General features: G+C 39.8%; 1 protein-coding gene and 1 long non-coding RNA gene across 2 annotated transcripts; both read left to right on the top strand.

Moving 5' to 3' along the window:
- Nucleotides 1-1,014: 1,014 nt before the first annotated feature.
- Nucleotides 1,015-2,661, top strand: LOC132710731 (uncharacterized). The gene is made up of 2 exons (XR_009621457.2): nucleotides 1,015-1,115; nucleotides 2,628-2,661. It is a non-coding gene; the product is annotated as an uncharacterized LOC132710731 (long non-coding RNA).
- A 357-nt stretch (nucleotides 2,662-3,018) lies between these two features.
- TNNI2 (troponin I2, fast skeletal type) lies at nucleotides 3,019-15,304 on the top strand. Its single transcript, XM_034416871.3, has 5 exons — nucleotides 3,019-6,670; nucleotides 7,846-7,974; nucleotides 9,871-9,960; nucleotides 10,928-11,104; nucleotides 14,901-15,304. Exons 2-5 carry the CDS (start codon nucleotides 7,852-7,854, stop codon nucleotides 14,991-14,993), a joined length of 483 nt encoding a protein of 160 aa, XP_034272762.2. The 5' UTR covers nucleotides 3,019-6,670; nucleotides 7,846-7,851; the 3' UTR covers nucleotides 14,994-15,304.
- The last annotated feature ends 7,707 nt before the right edge of the window (nucleotides 15,305-23,011 follow it).

The raw sequence follows: 23,011 nt of genomic DNA, 5'->3' as shown, positions 1-23,011 counted from the left end.
TCTCCGTGGTCATGACTAAATGCCAAAGGCACACAGAATGCTGTTACCTTCCCACCAAAGGTGGTCCCTATTTTTCTACTTGCATTTTTTACGTACTTTCGAACTGCTAGGTTGGCAGAAGCTGGGACAAGTAGCAGGAGCTCACCCTGTTATGCGGCACTAGGGATTTGAACCGCTGAACTGCCGACCTTTTAATCTCAGTGTCCACCGTGTTCCTACTATATTGCCCCTTAAAACAGTACATGGTAATATTAATATAGATCTATGTTGGAGGTTTGTTGTTGTTAGTTGCAAAGTCATGTCCGACCCATCATGACCCCATGGACAATGTTCCTCCAGGCCTTCCTGTCCTCTACCATCCTCTGGAGTCCATTTAAGCTCACGCCTACTGCTTCAGTGACTCCATCCAGCCACCTCGTTCTTTGTCGTCCCCTTCTCCTTTTGCCCTCAATCTTTCCCAGCATTAGGCTCTTCTCCAGTGAGTCCTTCCTTCTCATTAGGTGGCCAAAGTATTTGAGTGTTGGAGGTTACTTAAAGTATATTTCACGAAGAGCTGATCATACAAACAGCCATGTAAGAGTCTCTGACCAGTGAAATGGGCAGCATATAAATTTAATAAATAAAAACTAAAAATAAATATTAGTGTTCAGCCTAATCTACCTCTGTCTTCTTAAGGAAGGATGTGTACAACTTAGATAAATCAGTATCATAATTAACATGGACGATTAATGCAAATTTAGTCTGTGCACTTTTCATCCCTTTGATTCACCAGATTAATTTTGCCTACCTACTGCCTAAAATCATTAACTGACCCAATGGTAAAGATTCCTATTTCTCTTTAGGAGGATTGCCTGATAAAGCAGGGTGCCTGATTTCTCCAAGGTTCCTTCAGGGTTTCCCAACCTGACTGCATTAATTGAGGGTGGTGATTTGTATTTCTGGATCCTTGCACACTATTGGTCTGAGGAAGGCTTCATGCCCTTAAAGAGAGATTTTTTTTTTGCTGAGCTGTTTAAGAAACCCATTTATACCTCCTGAGGAAGCCGAGTGCTTGTGGCTTGCCAGTCGAACCTGCCCTCCCACCAGCGCTCTCTGTATTTCTTCTTGGGACTTGGGTGAGCCCTTTGCATGTCTCTTATTCATCTCTCTTTACCTTTAAGGGAGTAAAAGGAAGGAATAGAAGTGCTCTGGTGCTTAGATTAACAATGTGTGCTTGGCTGAATGATAGGATCTAAAGGTGAGCATTGAATTGAAAAGCTGTTCCCCATCACCTGTCAGGAAGTCCCATTTCTCCCCCAATCCCCACTTTTAACCTACACATTTTCATCTGACATTCTCCCTACTATGTTTCTTGCTGCTCTCACTCCATTCAAGAATGCCGGTTCGTGGCACTTCAGAAGGGAAACACTGACATTTCTCCTCTGTTCTAACTCTCATACATTAAGTGAGAAAGTTGAACAATATAAATTTGCATGCTGCTTAAATTTACCTGGGTTTTTTTTTCTTCATCCAGCCTTGTCAGATGAGGAAGCTTGGACAAAAGCAGCAATTTTTGCTTTGCCAAAACAAGTTTTGGGGCAGAAAGAAATGGAATTGATGCTCCATTCAAAAAGCAGTTTGATGCTGCAGGCAGCAAACACTAAAACCGCTTGTTCAAAGGGAGCCGGGAAGTTTATCACACTTGGCTGCTTGGTCTTTTTCACATTTGCTGGTAAAAAATAAATTAGAACGGAGAGATTGCTTTTTCATTTCAGGGAGGCCAAGCTGTGCCTCTTTCCCAAGCTGTGGGCTGACATTTTTCGTCAAAGTTATTGTCGCTCATACTTCGGGCTCCTGTCGTTGCCACAGTGATTCCCTCACAACTCGTGTGGTTAGGACTGGAAAAGGCTACAATCCAAGGAGACAGCTGCTGTTCCTTACAAGCCATATTTAGAAGCACTTTCTTCTCAGTTATGTGATAGGTCCTACACATTTTTAGGATAAGATTTCTTTTGGGAGACTTGCCATCGCCTTCTGGATGTCCTTGCTGGGCATCTTTTAACTGTTCCTCTTATTCCAACTCAAAAGGACATTGGTGGTGACTGAGGCTAGCATAAAAAATGACACCAGCAGCTTCACTAATAAGAGAAAATGTCACCTTATCATCATGGTATCCTTGAAACACCAGTAATGCCTAAGGTTATAGTTATGCACTGCACCAGTGAGCACACCCACAGTAATCAATATGCAAACATTGACTATAGAAGATGTCATTGACCAAGAATCCTTACAATGAATATAAGATGTTGGACTAAATCTCAAAACATGTTTTGTTCCCCTGTTCAAAATATCCCCTGCCATAAAAAAATGCTTGCAGTTGTTCAAGTAGACGCTATTTCTAGGAAAAAAGGAATAAAATTTGGGAACTTTCTGAAATGCTTAGTGGATCATGGTTTTCTCCAGCTATGATTAACGACACATTTGGCTGCTTTCTATAGATGTGGTAACTATTTCTCCACTCAACAGAAGGAGAAGAGTTAGGGAGGTAGTATCACCCTATTTGTTTTCTATTCAAAGCAGTGTCCAATACTAACTATTCTGAAGAATTCAATTTTATTAAAAACTTTATTCCTTCTGGTTTATTGCAGGGTCTCATCAACAAAACCAAGATGTCAGAGTAAGTTGTTCTTTGTAATATGGATGTTTTTATGAACTAGAGATTCAAATATTTTTAATTTTCATGTGCCCCAATCCACCTGAAGTTCAGGCATGTGGAAAATGGTTTTTTGTCTTATCTTCATCTAGAGATGGGAGGGGCATTTGCAGTTATGGGCTTCCTGCACTGAACTTTTTCCTCTGCGTTCTTTGTTCCTTCCTTGTAACCTTTGGAAGTATTTCATCAGTGTTGCCCTTAATGTCCCATGGGTATTTTGGGGATAATGGTACTTCTATTTCTTTTCAGACCTTCAAACTAACTATCTTTTTCCCCCTCCTCCCTCCCTCCCTTTCTTCTTGTGATCATCTGCTCTTTCCTAACAGTGAAGAAGTAAGTTTTTTTTTATAATTGATTATTCTGGGGACTCTGTTTAGAATTAGAATATGATTAACTTGGTAACACCGTCGGCCTACCTAAATTTTCTCTTCGGTAGAAGAAACTGAAGGACAATGAATAGTTGATAGTTATACCAGATTTTCTAGCTTCTTCATCTTTTCTTAAAAATGCCAGTTCGATTCAGCTGTATTATGTAGTTATTATTATTGATTAGCAGACACCCCCTACAAAAACACACAATGTATACTAAATTATTTAAATCTGGGCAAAACCAATCCTGCTGGGTTGTTTTATACTGAAACATTATAGTTTTGGTCCAAAGTCCCACTGAAATGGCATCACTGATCTCAATGATTGCATCACATATTCTTGGGTGATAAAAGAAACAGAATCCAGGAAAACAATCTATTCAAATGAAGAGGAAGGGCTACATACACAGGATGAAGGCTAATGTTTGATAGCTAGATTAAAAGAGCTGGATTGTAGATGAACCTGTTCCCAACATGAACATTTGAACTTATTCGCCAAATTAAATAAAGTGTTGCCATTTTGGCGAGATACTGCCATAGCAAGTGAAGGCCTCCCTCCCATTTCTGATACTAGATTGCATATCCTTTTCGAAAGAGCCTGCAAAAGGAAACAGCATTCTTTAATGACTCCTTATCATTAAGTGCAATGAAATCGATATTTTAGGTGGCACACAAGAAAAATATTTGGATTATAATAAATTCCCATCCCACTCCTTGGAGTGGTTATTTCATAGTATCAAGTGGAAAGCAGTTGTTGTAATTCTCTGGAGGGCATGCTGACCAATGGTGGATTGCTACCGGTTCGCCCCGGATTGGGCGAACCAGTAGTGGTGATGGCGGGAGGCTCTGCCCACCCACCCGGATGTCTCTGCGCATGTGCAGAAGCATTGCGCGTGCACGCGCCCATGAGCAAACCAGTAGTGAACGAAATTGAAACCCACTATTGATGGTGACCTCCAGTATCTTGCTCAGAGTAAGGTGGATCACATGCTGGATCCAGAATGGCTCTGCCGTTCCAAAGATTTCCTCTATGTTCTTGGGGGTTAAACTTTGGGGTAATCTGAAGAGCTATGAACAAACAAAGCTTTGCTCTGAGGAGCCCCAAAGCAAAACTTTAAGGACTAAAGTCAGCCTGTTCTGCCCTACCATGCAAGAAAGCAGCTGGTGCAGCCCCCTAGGCATGCTTCAGGCAAAGATGGTTTGCTTTAAATCTTTTAATACCTCAGAATTTTGCACTCTCAAGACCCATTGGAAGCAGTGCATGTTGACTGCACAACACGCAGTGAAGAAACAACAGCTGTAGCAGTAAAGCAGGGGAAGAATGATGGGATCCTTCCTCTTAAAGAGTCTCCTTGGACCACTCTACACACTGCATGGACCAGATAACTTTACCTTGTACATTATACAAGTCATCCTGCCAAGCACAGCTTTCCTTTTATAATAAAAAGCTATTAAAGTAACTTAAAAAGCTTAAACAGACAATACCTCAAGGGTTCCTTCTCTCCTGGGGACTATCGTGGCACTGTAATAAGGCAATCTGTTTTCTTATAAATTGTGTGGGTAGCCTTGAAGGATTTGCAAAGTTTCTGTCTGAAGAGCTATTAAAGGAGGATGTAGGATGAAATCAATTGCGAAGTTCATCCTTCCTTCTTTAAACTTCCATGTCCCTCGCCTTAATAAGAAGTGAAACACCGCCCCCTCCCATAAGCTTAAATCTGCAGATAGTTACAGGCTGCTAGAATACAGTATATACAGCCTGCCCCTCCCTGTTATGATTCTACAACTCCTTTTGCTATAACTGGAATCCTGCTTTCCAGAGCAAATTTGTAACAGCGGAAGAATTTGCTCTATCTCTAATTATATTTGTTCTCTTTATGTAATTGCTTTGTAAATTATTTGAAGAATTCTAGACCAACAGCTTTTCTAAACTCATGTATTACCAGGAGGGATTGAGTTGTTGAAAGGGACATAAAAATGTCATGATTAGTTTTTTTCCTTCCAACCTCCTTACCTTGAATTGAGCTAGATTATGCCAAATAGTAAGTTGCATTCAAATATTCAGTCAAAACCAGTAAAGGAAACCAGTGTGTTAATACAAATAAGCAAACAGATATCAATACTACAACGCTTGGCTGTATTCTCAAAGGTTTCATAAGAAAAATATTATTTTCACCAAGAGAATGTAGGTTGACAGAGTTTCATGGTAGATTCAGTTTTGTATACACAATCTTTAGCAATGACTGGAAAAGCCCTATCTTGAGAGTCATAACTTTGACAGAGCACATGTATGCATGCAAAAATATCCTGGGATTCAGTTCTGGGCATTTCCTTAAACCATTACTCCCTTTGGACGAAAATATCAGAAAAATGTATTGTTTCACTTCCAGAGTAATGAAATTATAGTAAAAAATTTAAGTCCCTAATTAGCATAATTTATGGGAAATTATTTCTATTCCTGTATAACATGAAAAATATATGGGTACAAATATGACAGAATTTATGGAAATCAAATTAGAACCTAAATATTTCCTATCTAATGATTCAATCCTGGTCACTTCCAGATGAAACTGGAAAACTCCAGTTGAAAACCTAACATCAACTCTGTTAAACTAGCTGGATCACTGGTCCAAGTTGGCATAAACAAACTCTTTTTGTGTTCCAGACTTAACATATTACACTGAGATCAAACTGAAGGAGTTCTCAGTCTAATAATTCAGACAATATAATACAGTTCTTTTGTTCTGCATCTAATTAACTCTCTTAATGTATAGGGTATCTTTTTTAAAAATAGCTTCAGAACTTCCATTCTATTTTGTTTAATCCCATCTGTATTGAATTGGATTATCTGTACATAAGAAGAGCTGCTACACAATTGGTTTCTGGAATAGCCATCTTAGAGCAAACATATAACTACAAACGATAGATTTGACCAAAGCTTACTAAAGTTGAACCGAATCTTTCAACAGGACAAATTCTGAGCTAAGGCTGTCCACATAATAAGTGACCTTATCAGATTTCTTAAACATACTTAACTTGGATAGGAGGTCCTCAAATGAATGTGCAACAAGCAGCACATACAGCTATTCAAAACATGAGTAACTATTCCTGTTACACCAAACCATTAGAGACAAAATATATGGTTGCCTAGAGAAGTCATTTTGTAGAAGTTAAAGTTCTTAAGTTAATATAATTTAAGGACACATTTTGAAACCTATATTAGCTAATTTGAAAAAAAGATAGCAGGAGTAGAAATAGGACAATATTAATAGGAGTCAAATTTTGACTTGAATATTTCCTGTCTCCAGAGTGAGGGAGGCTATATAATTCAATCTTTGCACTACTATGAATTGTGAAAGCAAGTCTGAGTAAAGAAAATTTCGAATAGCAAATGACAGAAGAGGAGTGGATTTATCCTCTACCTCAACTATGGATGTTATTCTTGGGATGTTATCTCATGTTTATATGGAAAGGGTGGTCAGATTTCTAGGAAAGATGCATGCAAAAATGTGGCTTGTGGAAAAGGTACTGTAAAAGCTCAAAGTCTTCTTTTTCTTTTTCCTAATTTTAGAAAAAGAAGAGGGCTATCACTGCCCGCCGGCAACATCTCAAGGTATATATATATATATATATTTGTGGAGATCATTTTTTTTTTAAAAAAAGCAATGCTACTTTATTGTCTTGTTGCCTTTCTCCCTAGAGAAGAAGGAAGGTAAAAAGTCCTATGCCATGCAGCATTTCTCTTCTGGAATGTCTAGCAAAATACTTCCCAAATGATATCTGGGCATCTGCCAAGAATGAGACAGAAAAAACTAGAATTGGTCTGAATGTTCCACATGTATACATATATCTGCTGTCATTCATTAACAAAGAATGTTTCAAGTTAATGAACAGTTCTAAGATTTCTGTCCCATTTTCAAGTATAGGAGCTGCAGGTTAGCTGTGACAGTGACAATTCTGACAATACTTTAAATGCAAGCCTGGCCCAAGTGCTAGGAGTGAATTTTCATTCTTTCCCTTCCCTCCAAATTTAAAACAAGAGGACACACGAGGAAGAAGTTTTATCCCCATACCTTCCATGAACTCCATTTCAACAATGCATTTTGCTCTTGAGGTAATTGCTGATATCAAATTAATCATGAGGAAAATGCTCTGGAAAGAATCTACAATCAGTAACCTACTGGTGACTGGAAAAAAATTCTTGCTTATGGGCAAATTCATTATGTTACTACGATCAGATTTTCATTCCATCTTTCTACATGATTGGGATAGTTCTTTCGCTGAACTAAAGGACATTGTGCTTAACCTCTAGTAATGATGAAAATAATTAATAATCATGAATAATTACACTTTGAATTTTAAAAACCTTCTGAGTGATTGTGATTTGCTGAAAATCTATTAGGGGATTCATGGTGTATCCTCAACATGAATGAACATTCTAGTCATAGGAATGGAGAAATGATGGTCTTCATATTTCGTTGAACCAGAAATAGTAGCAATCCAGCCAATTCGACCAGTGCTGATGGCTGTTGGGAGCTGTAGTTTTTGGTAATACGTGAAAGACCATAGACCTCCAATTTGTGTCTTATGTTTTACTTCTTAGATAAAGGACCACTATACTGACTCTGTTCTGTGCTACTTTCTAAGTCCTGCCCTTTGTTTTGATGTTAGCAGAGGTGATCGTTGTTATGGACACAACTATATACCTTATGATGCATTCTCTCGCTCTCTTCCTTGACAAATACTTCTTCTGCCAATGTAATTTTGCTTCTTCCAATTATCTTCCAGAGTGTTATGCTCCAGGTTGCTGCTTCTGAGCTTGAAAAAGAATCTGCAGCTAAGGAACAAGAAAAAGCCAATTATCTTGCAGAACACTGCCCACCTCTGCACATGCCAAGTTCCATGCAAGAACTGCAGGTAATGATTTCATCCCTCTCATCTCCTGTTCAAGAACAGGAACATTTTAACTTCATGTCTAAAGCATTAGTTGAGTTGCTGATTTGATCTGACAATTAGTTTCTTTCCAAATTAGATTTTTGCAACTATAAAGACCCATCATCCCCAGATATAAATATATGTTATATATATAAATATAATAAGAGCCTTGGTGGCGCAGCAGACTAAAGCACTATTAAGTAACACCAGCTGCCTGCAATTACTGCAAGTTCAAATCTCACCAGGCTCAAGGTTGACTCAGCCTTCCATCCTTTCGAGGTAGGTAAAATGAGGACCCGGTTTGTGGGGGCAATAAGCTGACTTTGTATAAAAAAGAACACCGCTGGGGGGGGGCGAAAGCCTTACTAAACAGGTATATACAAAAGTATGAAGTCTATTGCTTAAAAGCATTGTAAGCCGCCCTGAGTCTCCGGAAAAGGGCGGCATATAAATCGAACCAATAAATATAAAATAAATAAATAAATGTTCTTAATTTGGCTTAGATGATATTAGAGGTGTAGGCCTGACTGTCCATGGGGAGGAGACAAAGATTATTGCCCAAAGACTGAAACTTATATGCTTGTGTTAGGGATCGGGACAGTAAGTATCTTAGGGCAACATTTAGGTGATAATGTCAATATGCTAATATTGCATTTTGGTCACATTGCAGTTTGCTGAGGAAGCTGCTCAGTGTAGGAGATCAGCAGTGAAGAATATTTTCAGCTAAAGATATACAAAGCCCTTTTTGTTCATGAGCTGCAAACCAAAAACCCGACTCCAAAATATTGGTGCTGTTAGGACAAAACTAGATTTGAGGGATGTCTGCAGCAGAGGTGGGTTTCAGCAGGTTCTGACCAGTTCTGGAGAACTGATAGCGGAAATTTTGAGTAGTTCGGAGAACCGGTAGTAAAAATTCTGACTGGCCCCGCCCCTATCTATTCTCTGCCTCCCAAGTCCCAGCTGATTGGGAGGAAATGGGGATTTTGCAGTAACCTTCCCCTGCCACGCCCACCAAGCCACGCCCACCAAACCACACCCACAGAACCGGTAGTACAAAATTTTGAAACCCACCACTGGTCTGCAAGCTGTGATTTAAAAAGTCAAAGTGATAATTACAATGGTGTGTAGCACTTAAAAAGTAGTTACATTCATTTCCCTCCAATGTCCTGTTGTGTTCAGATCTCATGTGGTTTTATTTATTTATTTATTTATTTAGTAGTATCTGAATCTCAGAGTAATAGCAAAGGAATTTCTGAAAGGCAGCTCCTCCTGCTTCTTCTTCTTCTTCTTCTTCAGCCAAACCAGCAACGGAATGACCTTGAAAAAAACAAACAAAGCAGTGACCACAAAGTAACAGGGAATCCCATAATTTATTAATTGCATTTATGCCTTACTTTTCTTCCCAGGAAGTCCATGCTATGTATATACATCTGCTTTACACCTAAACATCTTTAGGCACCTAATTGTCTTGACAGTTAACTATGTCACATCATTTCAAAAAAAAATAATAATGAATAGTTTAGGCTAAATATTTATGTACCTGGACTATACGGACATATACCCCATCCCTGAAGACACTGTTGGCTTGGTATACCTTAATTTTTTTCATTGTGACGCAGGACCAATTCACTTCATCTCTTTCTTCCTAATTATATAATTTTACTTGGCTTATGAAAGGTGTTTTTACTTAATTCCAAGAATAAAAATAAATAAATAAAGATGTGGAACAGACTCAGTAATTCTGAAACTGCACATCTAGACATATCATCTATCAAAAACAAGCCTGCAGAAGAAGAATTAGAAAGGTTTGGCAAAAAAAAAAAAAGTTAAGTAAGTTTAAGCAACCTCCTTTAATAATCACTTGTTGTTTCTCAACAGGAATTCTGCAAAAAACTTCATGCTAAGGTAGAGCAAGTTGATGAGGAAAGATACGACACAGAAGTTAAATTACAGAAAACTACCAAAGAGGTAACTACCTTAATTACAGAGCATATGTATGGTACAGCATCCATACATATGCTCTATTGACCGGGTAGGCAATTTCTAAGCATTTGTGTGCAAGTGGGTTGAAATTTTCATCTCATAAAGAAATACAACAATTTTGTATTTTATGAGACCAGCATGCTGGGAGGTGGCAATGGGGAGTAGGATTTAAAAAATAATAAAGGGGTGAGCCTGATCACATGGATTGAGCTACCAACTTGACTTTTTATATACTTTCCTTTGCTCAAAATAATGTAAGCATTTGACATCACAACTAACTTTGAAATATTGAAGAGAGACAGGAATAGCTGGACTGATACTCCTAGATTGACTGTATCTTCACTGCTCACATTTTCTGTTTTAGTAAATATTTAAGATGAAAATTGTGTACACCTACGTAGTAAAAATGAGTGGGATAGGAAAACACTCAGAATACAGGCATCCACATCAATGGCAAAAAACAAAGTAGAAGTGTGTTTGTTTACACACACACACACACACACACACACACAATTCTAGTTACAAACAATACATAGAAGTAATATGGTTAACCCAGAGAAAGAGCCATGAGAAAATAGTCCAAGCCTTTTTATAATATGCAGATTAATTGTGAGTGTATTTATTTGAAGAGATAATTAAATTCAAAGCACAGGATTATAAAGGAGATATTTGAGGTTAAGATGCAAAGTCAGGGGCTCTGCATTTTATTTTAGCTGATGCAGAACTGCCTGTGTGTGATTTTCTGTAACACCTCTAGCATTATTTTCCCTTTGTGTTCACAAGCACTTTCTCTTACAGTTTCAATATACTTACCTTTAGTCAGATTCTCTTCTGACTATGGACTGAATTCCTTTGTTTGGCACCTCTTTGTTTAAAATTTGATTTTGTCTTCCTTCGCCATTCTTGGCTTCGGTCTCAATATTCGGGTATTTTCATCTCTTTCTGACTGTAGCTTGAAGATTTGAGCCAGAAACTGTTTGACCTGAGGGGCAAATTCAAGAGGCCACCCCTGCGTAGAGTCCGTATGTCTGCTGACGCTATGCTGAGGGCCCTTCTGGGTTCCAAACACAAAGTCTGCATGGATCTTAGAGCTAATCTGAAGCAAGTCAAGAAGGAAGACAGTGAAAAGGTACCTAGATAGTTGAAAAGTAGTAGTTTCCGTGGCTTGGCTTTTGGACTAAGTGCATCTGTCAAGAGTTTCACTGCAACCACCAAATATCTTGATGGCTTGAGTATATTAAACTTATGCTCAGCCATCTATCATCCTCACTATTTGCCCTTGACTGTTCAGTCTAATATTTGAGGGAACTGTAAAAAGAGAAGGAATCAAAGTGATATGGTAGCTGTCCTCCAGTACTTGAGGGGCTGTCACAGAGAAGAGGGGGTCAACCTATTCTCCAAAGCCTGAGGGCAGGGCATGTGGAAGATGATTAAAGGGAGGTCCAACCTAGAACTAAGGAGAAATTTCCTAACACTTAACTAATCAGTGAAATGACTTGCTTCCACAAGCTGTGGGTGCTCCATCAGTGGAGGTTTTCAAGAAAAAACTGGACACTCATTTGTCCAGAACGATATAGGGTCTCATGTCATGTGGCCCTCCTTTCAACCTTGTTATTCTATGTTCTAATTCTGAAGTGGTAAGTTGTATGCTACGTTTGAATATGCATGAGATTAGAGAAGTCTTTCAAATCAAGGTCAAAGTAGAATCCTATGCTGTCTAAGTAAGGTCAATCATGCTCACTAGGTATTTGACAATATTGGACTGCCCTGCAAATAAAATGAAATACTTAACAATACATTAAATGACTTAAAATTTAAGATAGAGGTCATAATTAATTTCATTTCATTTCATTTATTAAATTTTTATACCGCCCCTCTCCCGAAGGACTCGGGGCGGTGAACAGCCAGGATTAAAAAACATACAATATAAACATTAAAATACTTTTAAACATAATTAAATCTATATTGGCTTTCCCCAATTTTAAACCCCTTACCGATAAAATTAACCAATTAAAATTTTTAAGCCAGCCCGGCTTGCTGAAATAAAAAAGTCTTCAGAGCCCGGCGAAAGGTCCGGAGTTCCGGGATCAGTCGTATCCCTGGGGGTAGCTCATTCCAGAGGGTGGGTGCCCCCACAGAGAAGGCTCTTCCCCTGGGGGTTGCCAGCCGACATTGCCTGACTGACGGCACCCTGAGGAGACCCTCTCTGTGGGAGCGTATTAGCCGGTGGGAGGTTATCGGTGGCAGAAGGTGGTCTCATAAATAACTGGGCCCTAAACCATGGAGCGCTTTGAAGATGAGAACCAATACCTTGAAGCGCACCCGGAAGACCACCGGAAGCCAATGCAGCTCGCGCAGGAGAGGTGTTACGTGGGAGTGCCATGTCGCCCCCATAAATACCTGTGCGGTTGCATTCTGCACCAGCTGGAGCCTCTGGGTGCTCCTCAAGGGGAGCCCCATGTAGAGAGCATTGCAGTAGTCCAGGCGGGAAGTGTCGAGGGCATGAGTGACCGTGCATAAGGAGTCCTGATCCAGAAAGGGGCGCAACTGGCGTATCAGGCGAACCTGATAGAAAGCCCCCCTGGCCACGGCCGTTATATGCTCTTCTAAAGACAGCCGTGCATCCAGGAGGACACCCAAGTTACGTGCCCTCTCCGTGGGGGCCAATGTCTCACCCCCAATAGCCAGCGATGGCACCAACTGGCTATATCGGGACGCTGGCAACCACAGCCACTCAGTCTTGGAGGGGTTGAGTCGGAGCCTGTTCCTCTCCATCCAGACCCGCACGGCCTCCAGGCACTGGGACATTACTTCAAGGGCATCATTGGGGTGGTCTGGGGTGGAGATGTACAGCTGGGTGTCGTCAGCGTACAGATGGCACTGCACCCCAAAATCACGAATGATCTCACCCAGCGGCTTCACATAAATGTTGAACAGGAGAGGCGAGAGGACCGACCTTTGCGGCACCCCACAAACCAGGTGCCTTGAGGTCGACCTCTGCCCCCCAGCCAACACGGACTGCAACCGGTCAGAGAGATAGGAGGGGAACCACCGTAAAACAGTGCCTCCCACTCCCAACCCCTCCAGCCGGCGCAGCATGATACTATGATCGATGGTATCAAAAGCCGCTGAGAGGTCTAATAGGACCAGAACAGAGGAGCAACCCCTGTCCCGAGCCCTCCAGAGATCATCAATCAACACGACCAATGCCATTTCCATGCTGTACCCGGCCCTGAAGCTGGACTGGAATGGGTCTAGAGAGACGGTTTCATCCAGGTACTGCAGGAGTGGTTGCGCCACCATACTCTCAACAACCTTCGCCAAAAAGCGAAGGTTGGAAACTGGACAATAGTTTGCCAAAACAGCTGGGTCCAGAGAGGGCTTCTTGAGGAGGCGCCTCACCACCGCCTCTTTCAAGGTGGGAGGCAAGAAACCCTCACTCAAGGAAGCGTTTATAATCCTCTGGAGCCAGCCTCGTGTAACCTCCCGGGTAGCCAGCACCAACCAGGAGGGACACATGTGGTTGCATTCAACTTCCCCAGCATCCTGTCCACGTCCTCGGGGGTCACAGGGTCGAACTCATCCCAGATAACATTCTCAAGACACACCTCGGACAACCCGCCTGAACCCACCCAGTCAGAGTCCAAGCCTTCCCAAATTTGAGCGACTTTATCGTGCAGATAATGCACAAAATCCTCAGCATGTCCTTGCAAGGGGCCTTCCCACGCTCCCAGATGGAGAAGGGAGTGGGTCACCCTAAACAAGGTGGCTGGGCGATTATCTGCCGATGCGATAAGAGTGGAAAAGTAGTTACACTTTGCCGCTTTTATCGCCACTAAGTAGGTCTTGATATAAGACCTCACTAGTGTACGGTCAGATTCGGAACGACTAGCCCTCCAACTACTCTCTAGGCGTCTTTTCCAGCGCTTCATCTCCCTCAGCTCCTCGGAGAACCAAGGAGCTGGGCAGATTCGGCACCGGGTCAGAGGCCGCAAAGGCACGACCCGATCTAAAGCACCAGCGGCCGCCCTATCCCAGATTATTAATATAATATTTTTTTTTAAAAAAGAAATTTCAACTCCTTCTCCTGCCTAACTGTCATTTATGGCTTCCTGCTAGAAGAATAATGTTATTAAAATAAGTGAAACACAAAATAAAATTAGATATTAATAATTGCTTTAGGTTCCATCAGAACTGATAGATCCTTCGCTCCAAGAAAGTCTCCCCATGAGTTTTCCAGATTGCATCCAGGAAACTTGTCATGCAGATTTCTAGAGTGACGGCAGCCACAAATTGAACACAAGGACACTAGATTATAGATGGACATAGATGATAGATGATGATAGATAGATAGATAGATAGATAGATAGATAGATAGATATCAAATATTTTTATTTCAAAAAATGATGTTATAAGAGAACTGGAAGACGAGACATTCAGCTTGCAGCTTTGCCACTATAATGAGTGAACTCAATCATTGTGGAATGTAAATGTAAAGAATTCCACATTGTGGAATGTAAAGAATGGTTTAGTGCACTGTATGAACCATGGCAGTTCATTAAACAAACTATGACTTATTAAAGTTTGTAAATGCAGTCAGTGACAGTAAAAACGGGCTTTCTGACTGTAATATATCCAAAATACTATGGAGTTCTCAGCAGGGTAGGCCATTTTAATTTCTTTCCAATTTGCTATCTGTTGAACATTTCACTCTTTTGGAATGTGTTGGTAAGCTTCCAGCTTTCTTGATGAAAACTTGTGAGCCACCACAATAGATATTAACACACTTGGCAGTCATCTGTGAGTGAACAAAGGGTTTTTCTGTCCAGGGAGACATCATATCAATAAGGCAAGGGTTGCCCCCTGCATGAGCCCTGTTAAAGGCACTATCCAAGCATAACATTTTATCTCCTGTCTTTCCATAGGAGAAGGACCTACGTGATGTGGGTGACTGGAGGAAGAACATTGAGGAAAAGTCTGGAATGGAGGGCAGGAAGAAGATGTTTGAGGGCGAGTAATAAGATCTGCTCAACTCTATAATCCAGTCCTAATGCCTATCCAAATCTTCTGCAAACCTTCACAGCGCTGTTTTTGGAATGACTTTCCTCATGTCACAGTTGCATTCATAGTGCAGTCCACCATACAGAACCTACCTGCTGCCTGACCCCTTTTTATTTCTGGGTACTAAGTCATGAGATCCTTAAATACATATTACAACAAAGGTAGTTGCATGAGCTTCAACTATTCAGTCTTCATTAACTCTTATCATTTGGTAGGATCTGGTGTTGCAACGTGAACTAAAACTGATGTAAATAAAGCTTTGAAAGTATGGCTGCTATCTTAAGACTTGGGAAATCAAGGCATGAAAGGGCTGTGTGTCACACGGGCTTTGATTTCCTAATAGGGGAATTGTACATAAATTTCTGATAGATAGAAATTACCTTTGATGTTTAGGAAAGCAACATAAAGAACTCGTCAGGAAATTAACTGTACCACTGAGAAATATTTCCAAAGCTGAATGCCATCAAATTTGCTGTTGCACTCAGATTTATTCTTGGACTAAATCTTTTGGCAAACGATCAAATGTTTCTGAAACATGGAGGATAATTGTAGGTGGCAACAGGATGATCATAAAAATGACAGGAATTGTTCATGAATGGGTGAATAGTTTCTCAGTTGCATTCACATATTAATGGAACAATTTTTTTCCTAGGGGAAGTAAGTCCATGGGAGTAGACTGAACAAGTGCCAGCACTGAGAATACTCAGAACAAACTGGCACCTATTTTGCTCTGGCATTAGGATGATGATTGGTTGCTTCAATTCTCAATTCTTCTGGATCAGTTCAAAGAGTTTTATAAGGAACAGCATGAAGGGTATATCTCAATATTTCATTCAACAATGAAAACAGTTATTGTGGAGTTATTGCCCATCAACTCTTGGGCAAATTTCCATGTGATTCAGAGTGTGTACCTTTCAAATACCATTTCCTTCTATCATCTAGATAAAGGCAGGTGTGAAGATGCCTGGATAAGGTGAGAAGGTAGAGGTTCTATGGTTAGATGAAATCTGGAGTATGTATATATGTGTATACCCACACATACACAATCTATTTTGGGCAGTTTGTATTACTTCTAAGACAGCAGGTCCACAACTGGGAGTTGTTTCTAGACCCAACTTTGTTGCCAGAGAACCAGGTGGCCTCAGCAATGTTAAATGCTTTTACTAACATTGCCTGGTTTGTCAGGTTATAGCCAACTCCGGACAGGAATAATTTTGCAACAGTCATCCATGCTCTAATAATTTCCCAGCTGGCTTACTGCAGGATGATCTCTGTGGGCCTTTTCTTGACAATGATGTGAAAATGTAAGAGTACGACTGCTGGAATTCTGGCAAGTATAATCAAATGCATCACCTTTGCAAGAACCTCATTTACTTCTTCTCCCTTGTGACTTCATTTCAAAGTACAAATATTATCTACCCTAAATCCTAAATAGTTTAACATTCAAATACCTCTTCTCATACAGGTTTGTGTTTATTATAAGATTATTGGGCTTTCACCAATTGCCTACATCATGTTGTTGTCGCGTGATGTATCATGACTTCCCCCACCCTTCGCTGAACCAGGGTGGGCGAAGCCAGCTCATGACGCATCTGACCTGCGGGCTGCAAGTTTGACACCCCTGGTACATTGTCAGAAGGAAATTATTTAAAGACACAGCAGAGGGATGTCATAACACTCAAATCATGATTTTGAAAGTCCTCCTTAAAGGGGATTGATTGGCACCTTCAAGGCAATAGTTGTAATTTATCCCAACGTATTGGTTGTCTACAGTTTAGGCTGTGGAATGGGTACAATTGCTATATTGATTACAGTAGTATAATTTGCATTATGGTAGTCTTGCATCAATAAAACACATTTCTGAACACAGACCACTTTGCTTTGCCAAAACCAGCAAAGATTCTATGTATTAGAGTGGCTCTGATGTAATATTGGAAGCAAAGTATGGTTTTATTACGTAAGGGTCAATTGAACTGAAGCATCCACTCAGGGCTTTACACAGACTACATCTGTCTATCTTTCTGTCTGTCTGATCATACAATCATGGAGTTGGAAGAGACTGCAAGGATTATCTAGTCCAACCCTCTGCAATTTGCAGGAAAACTAATTAAACTATCTATGAGAGGCAGTTGTCTAACTTCTTTAAAAAACTTTAAAAAGAGATGGAGAATGAGCTACAACCTTAATAGATAGACTCTTCCACTGCTGTGCAGACATTAGCTTTAGAATGTTTTCCCTTATACTTAAACAAAACCCAGGTAGCTGCAATTTATACCCATTAAGTCTATTTCTGGTCCTATTTTTTGTGGCAAAGAAAACAGTTTCTAAACATTTTTTTCCTTTTATATATCTGAACTTTATATATACTGTCTACACTTGGTATGTGGGTAGAGAGAGATAGAATATCTGATTATCCGAAAGGCGCAGCCAGTTGGGAAAAGAGCAAGAAAGAATAGATAGTTTTGTAAAAGATTTTGCAAAATTATTTGGGCACTTGTACATCCACCAACACTAGGTCTAAAGGAAGAAAGGAAAAAGATGAGAGAGTGAAAATCAGAAAGAGAGATGGAAAAAAGGATGAGGATACATTGCTCAGTTTTAACTTTGCTCTTAACTACAGCAAGCATTGGTTCTGCCTACTGTCCAAACATGGACCTAATAGATTATTCCTGAGAATCTGCAGTCTTGTGAGGAAAAAAAATCCTACTTTTGTTTTATGGGCGTATTCTAGAATTATAGAAAAAAAAGAGGAAACTATTCAGTAACAAATGCAGCAAAAAGAAATGGTGCAGAGGATCAAGAAAAGGACTGAAAAGCAACCCATCATCAGCAATAAAATAAGTTTTGCTTCTTTTAGATCACCAATTTTTTATTATTATTGAAAAAACATAGCTGGCAACTTAAATTTAATACTCATTTCTTCTACAGATCCAATAGTTCCTTTGGAACTCTTTTCTACTGTTTGTTCTCCCATGTGATCATTTTTTACAGGAACTCAATTATCTGTCTGCCATTTCATATGTAGCCAAAGTGGCATTTCTCATGCACTTGGGGAATATCAGCAGGCTTGGGGAAAATCATGGGATCTGCAGAAGTACAAAAAACACATCACGTTTATACAAGGAATTTTTAGGGAGGAGGGGAGAAAAGCACTCTTAGTGGGCATGAAGTAGAGATGGGTTAGGCAGGGGAGGCTGTGATGGAAGAGACCACCTTGGAAGAAGGCACAACTGTGTTGTAGATACAGATAATACCTGTATCTGTATAAAATAGGTAATATTTTCTTGGAGATTTCACTTGCATATCATAAAACCAGATCCAGAACTGCCATGCGGGATCAGCTTTATAATATATGAACAAGCACAGCAGAAAGAACTGGTGATGATTAGTCTCCTGGGATGTTTTCTGCTTAGAAAGAGATAATTTAGCATGCTGCTGAAAACAAACATTTCCAAAGCTGAATACTTCCTTATGCTTCACTGACAGCATTTGAAGAAAACATCCAGATACAGGATAATGAAACAAACTCTTTTCATGTTTAGGGATCTGGAAGAATCAATTATAATGTTCTAAAACTAAAGGGTTCTTTGTCAACTTTTCAAACTTTGAGGACAGGAAATGCATATTTCGGAGGCTTTTCCTTATGACTGTGTTGACATTTATCCTCTAGTCGTTGAACTGGGAGAAAATATGCCGGCAGAAACTAAACTGCCCCAATGGCTGAATGCTTTCCTGCTTCATTACTGAAACAGGGAGTGGACCTGTCTTTATAGTTTTTAATGCAGGACAATTTAGGTGCAGTGATTGATGGGTTCTCCTGGATGTTTCCCCTCTCACTCCTTGTCACCAGCTGATGGAAGGCGGTGGTGGTGGAAAAAAGAACAGACAACAACAGTGTTGTGTGTAAACATGCTTAGGGTCCAATCCCAGAAGCTACCTGAGATGCATAAGGATTGTATTCTAGGCTTTAGCCCAGGGGTGAGTTCTACTTACCTTTACTACCAGTTCGCAACTGGACCGCACGCAGAAGCTTCTGCGCATGTGCAGAAGCATTTTGATGATGTCGGGGTGGGTGGGCAGAGCCTCCCTCCAGTTTTACTACCGGTTCTATAGTACCGGTTCTATACTACCAGTTCACTCAGGCCATTTCAGAACACAGGTCTGGTTTTTGTTTTTTTTTTGCTCTGGAAGAATATTAAATCAATATCCCAAAATAGCCCAGCTGACAAGATTGGTGGAATAGGGAAGGAATGCAGCATGAAAGAGAACTGGCAGTTCCTGGTTCATTAGACAAAACTTCCTTTATTTCATCTGACACCCCTTCTTTACTCCGTCAACCTGTTAGCTAAGCTATTTGGAGGTATAGATTAAATGATCTTCCAGAAGGATGGTAGACCCTTGTTCAAAAATAACTAGCATGGCAGATCACTGGAATGATGGAGGAGGAGTAAGGAGCATCAAGGCCTTCTGTGTCACGCCATATCATTCTGTTTGTGACCTTCACGTGGGCTAAAAGTGAAACAGATAGAACTCTTTTCATTTTTCCAACAGCTCCCGTATCTCCTAAATTGATAAGAAGGCAAAATGACATAGAACAGGGGTATCAAACTTGATTTCATTGAGGGCTGCATCAGGGTTGTGTTTGACCTTGGAGGGCCAGAGTGGGTGTGGCCAGGGTGGGCATGGCCAGCTCGATGTCACTCATGTCAGGGGCGCCTGTGGTGGCCGAAGTGCTGTGCCAGTGAAAACAGGCTCTTGAGCTCAGTTTCCGGCTGCAGTGGCCTCCTGCAACTCTCTGCCAGTGAAAACAGAACTCGGGAGGGTCGCGTGCCAGTCCCTTGCTGTTTCCAGGGTGGCTCTGCAGGCCAGATCTATGCACCCCATGGGCCGGATCCGGCCCAAGGACCTTGAGTTTGACACCCCTAGCATAGAAGAAGGCCAAAATGGCACCTCCCTACCCAAAAAAACAGACAGCACAACCATTGCTGGCAAAAGCAGCAGGCATGTGTAATACACTCATTTTGGATAGAATCAGCAATGCAGAGCTGGGAGAACCTGACTTTCTTCCTTGATTTAAAAATATCAACTCTCTGTGGAGCACAGGACTAACATTCTTTCCAAGGAGGGGAACTAGTACTGTGTTTTTAAACACAATACTAGAATTCTTTCAAACTAAAGCTAAAGCTATGTTTTCAACAAACACAGTTCTAGTGTATTTTAAAAAGCACTGAACCCACAAATATAAAAAGCACTAAACTCATTTATTTAAGAAGCCTGTGTAAAGCTGAATAAGCACCCATCAGGCATTGCACACACAGGCAGGTGCTTCTGCAAGAAAAAAGTGTCTGATCTCTATCATATCCCAAACCAAAGTGGCCATAGAAGGCAATATCCAGTCACAGGAGAGAAGGGGAAGTTCACACAGCTGTCTAAAGTGGCTTATAGAAGTGACTGTCTCATCACCAAGATCATCAACAAAAATGTCATTGATTGTGTATGTAGCAAGACTTGTGTCAGTTGAATAGGGGAAATACTTTTACACTGCAACAGCTGAAGATGAACTTAAGCTGCCTTCATGGTCAGCTGGGGATGAGACCAAAGCAATATCAGCTGACAGGATAATTAAAAATGGCTATCAGAATATATATATATATATATATATATATATATATACCATGACTAGCTCAAAGCTGACTCATCCTTCCATCCTTCTGAGGTCAGTAAAATGAGGACCCAGATTGTTGGGGGTGATATGCTGACTCTGTAAACCACTTAGAGAGAGCTGTAAAGCACTGTGAAGGGGTATATAAGTCTAAGTGCTATTGCTATAATTAGGAGGATGCAGAGACGAGTCTTTGATGGCATGAAGATTAATGTGGTGTCGAGATCAACTTTGCAATTTCTCAAGTTTACTTCCTCTGCAAATAGTACTTCTGTTTTTCTTTTTGAAAAATGATAATACTATTAAATTACAATTAAAAATAAAAACTAATACAAAGTAAAAAAGAAAAAATGAAAAGAAAAAATAGAAAGTGCAAAAAATAAAAAATAGAATAAATTACTTCTCCCTTCACCACAAGTGCAAATAATTTTTAGTAACTTACCACATTCTCTTAAAATATAACAAATGATCTCTTCTCATAACCCATCACTTATCTGTAAACATATCCTTAAAGCCTCACCATTCAGTCCTGATCAGCAAAAGTTTGTTAAGGATCACCAGAGAAAACCTTACCTTTTACTCATTCTTTATCTTTACTCCCTTCATATAATGTCCTGAAACTTGATTTCTTTTCAATTTTTTGTTTATTTTTTTCACAAAATTCTTCAAAGTTTTAGTAAGTCTCTTTTGTAAATCCAATGAAGGAAAGTTATCCAGATCACTCTTTCGGTCTGTTATTTGAATATCCCTTTTAAATACAATATTACAATATCATTCAGTTTTATTTATAAATCCAGTGTAGCATATTTCCCCATATCATTCTTATAATCTGTCATTTTTAAATCTACTTTTAAATCTACTTTCAGATTAGTCTCAGTCTGGTCCAGTAAAATGAGTTCCTCTTCCACATCTTTTAAACAGTTTGTCTATAGTGTTTGTCTATTTCTCTTAAAATTAAGTTCTGGGTCCAGTGCTCAAAAATATCCTTCAGAATGTCTAATGTTAAAATATTATGTTCTATTATGAAATAGTAAGTCAAATTTAAAAGTTCTTCTCTTTAATTGTAAACTTTAGTTCCTTCTTATTCTCTTTAGCATCCAGTCTTCAAAATTTCATCCTATCATGTTTCTTTTTTTTAAGAGAATTGAAAACAAAAGCATTTCATACAGGAAGGATTCTTATAATTAATTCCAAGATCTTATTTCAAATCCATCTGGATTCTTATTCTATTTGTAGCTTCCCAAAATAAAAATTCTAATCACTCTTGCTGTTTATTACAAAAGAAAAAAAATTATGCTTAAACTTGTTTTTAAATACATTTTTCACTATGGTTTGAAAGAATCTCACCCAATATTGTAAAACATGTCAATCCAGAGGTTCCTAATAGCTGAAAAGCAGTTAACAAGCAATTTCCAAAAGCGATTAGAAAAGGAAGTATGTAAACTCAGTGTCTTTTGAAGGTGTCAACCACAGTTTCAGCAAGATATTTATTCTCTCGCCTCTCAAAACTCTAAATCCACCACTATCTTGTGGTCTCCTCATGAAGAGGAACTGTTTGGAACATTTGTGGGTAATCTCAAGTTCTCTCTTTCTCCAGAAAGGAATTACGAATGAGTTAGTCTAGTCACCCAATCTTCATTCTATCATGGTCATTGTGGAGCTGTCTTTACTTTGCCATTTGGAAGTCTCTTCAGGAGAAAAGCTGTTTTTGTAGACATTGCTGAGAATGATTGGAGTGGCTTATAAACCTAGTAAAACAAATAAATGCAGCAATAAGTATAAATTAAGTTTGAAGCAATGGTAGGAATGTAGCCAGAAATATTTTCTTTTGAGATCATTCCTCACTCATATTTTTTTCTTTACAATTCTTTTTCTCTTTCATTTAATATCTTCTCAGACTACATACTTCATAATCAGAAGGATCTGCTTAGACTAAATTTCAATCAGTGTAAAGTGTAAGGAACAGTTACATGGAATCAAAAATGCATCCTTTGCTGTCTCAAGATATTTTTTGCATCATGCCATTGTTTCCACTGTTTGCAACACTGCAAAATTCAGGTCCTGCCTGCCACTTTCCATGAACCATCCTGCTGTGACAAACTTGCCTTCTTCCCTGGCTGCCAGAGAATGAGAACTCATGTGCTGGAATGTGAGATTGGACCGCATGTAATGCAAGTTCTCACATTGGTCCTTGGGTGCTGCTAAAGCAAGAGTGGAGTAAGCAAAATGGCGCCCCCCCTCCCACCAGTAGTGTCATAACGGTGATGCATGGCATGAACTTCTACAAAATTGCTATTTTATCTGGGAAGGAAA

The sequence above is a fragment of the Pantherophis guttatus genome, chromosome 1 (assembly GCF_059756535.1).
Source record: "Pantherophis guttatus breed Tessera chromosome 1, ASM5975653v1, whole genome shotgun sequence".
Classification (NCBI taxonomy): Eukaryota; Metazoa; Chordata; class Lepidosauria; order Squamata; family Colubridae; genus Pantherophis; species Pantherophis guttatus.
The sequence above is the reverse complement of the archived record's forward strand: the minus strand, read 5'-3'. Positions and strand labels throughout refer to the sequence as shown.

Coding starts and splice junctions, on each gene's coding strand:
- TNNI2 (XM_034416871.3), top strand. CDS start 7,852: ATGCTCCAGGTTGCTGCTTCTGAGCTTGAAAAAGAATCTGCAGCTAAG. Junction 9,961..10,927: donor TACAGAAAACTACCAAAGAG/GTAACTACCTTA, acceptor TTCTGACTGTAG/CTTGAAGATTTGAGCCAGAA. Junction 11,105..14,900: donor AGAAGGAAGACAGTGAAAAG/GTACCTAGATAG, acceptor GTCTTTCCATAG/GAGAAGGACCTACGTGATGT.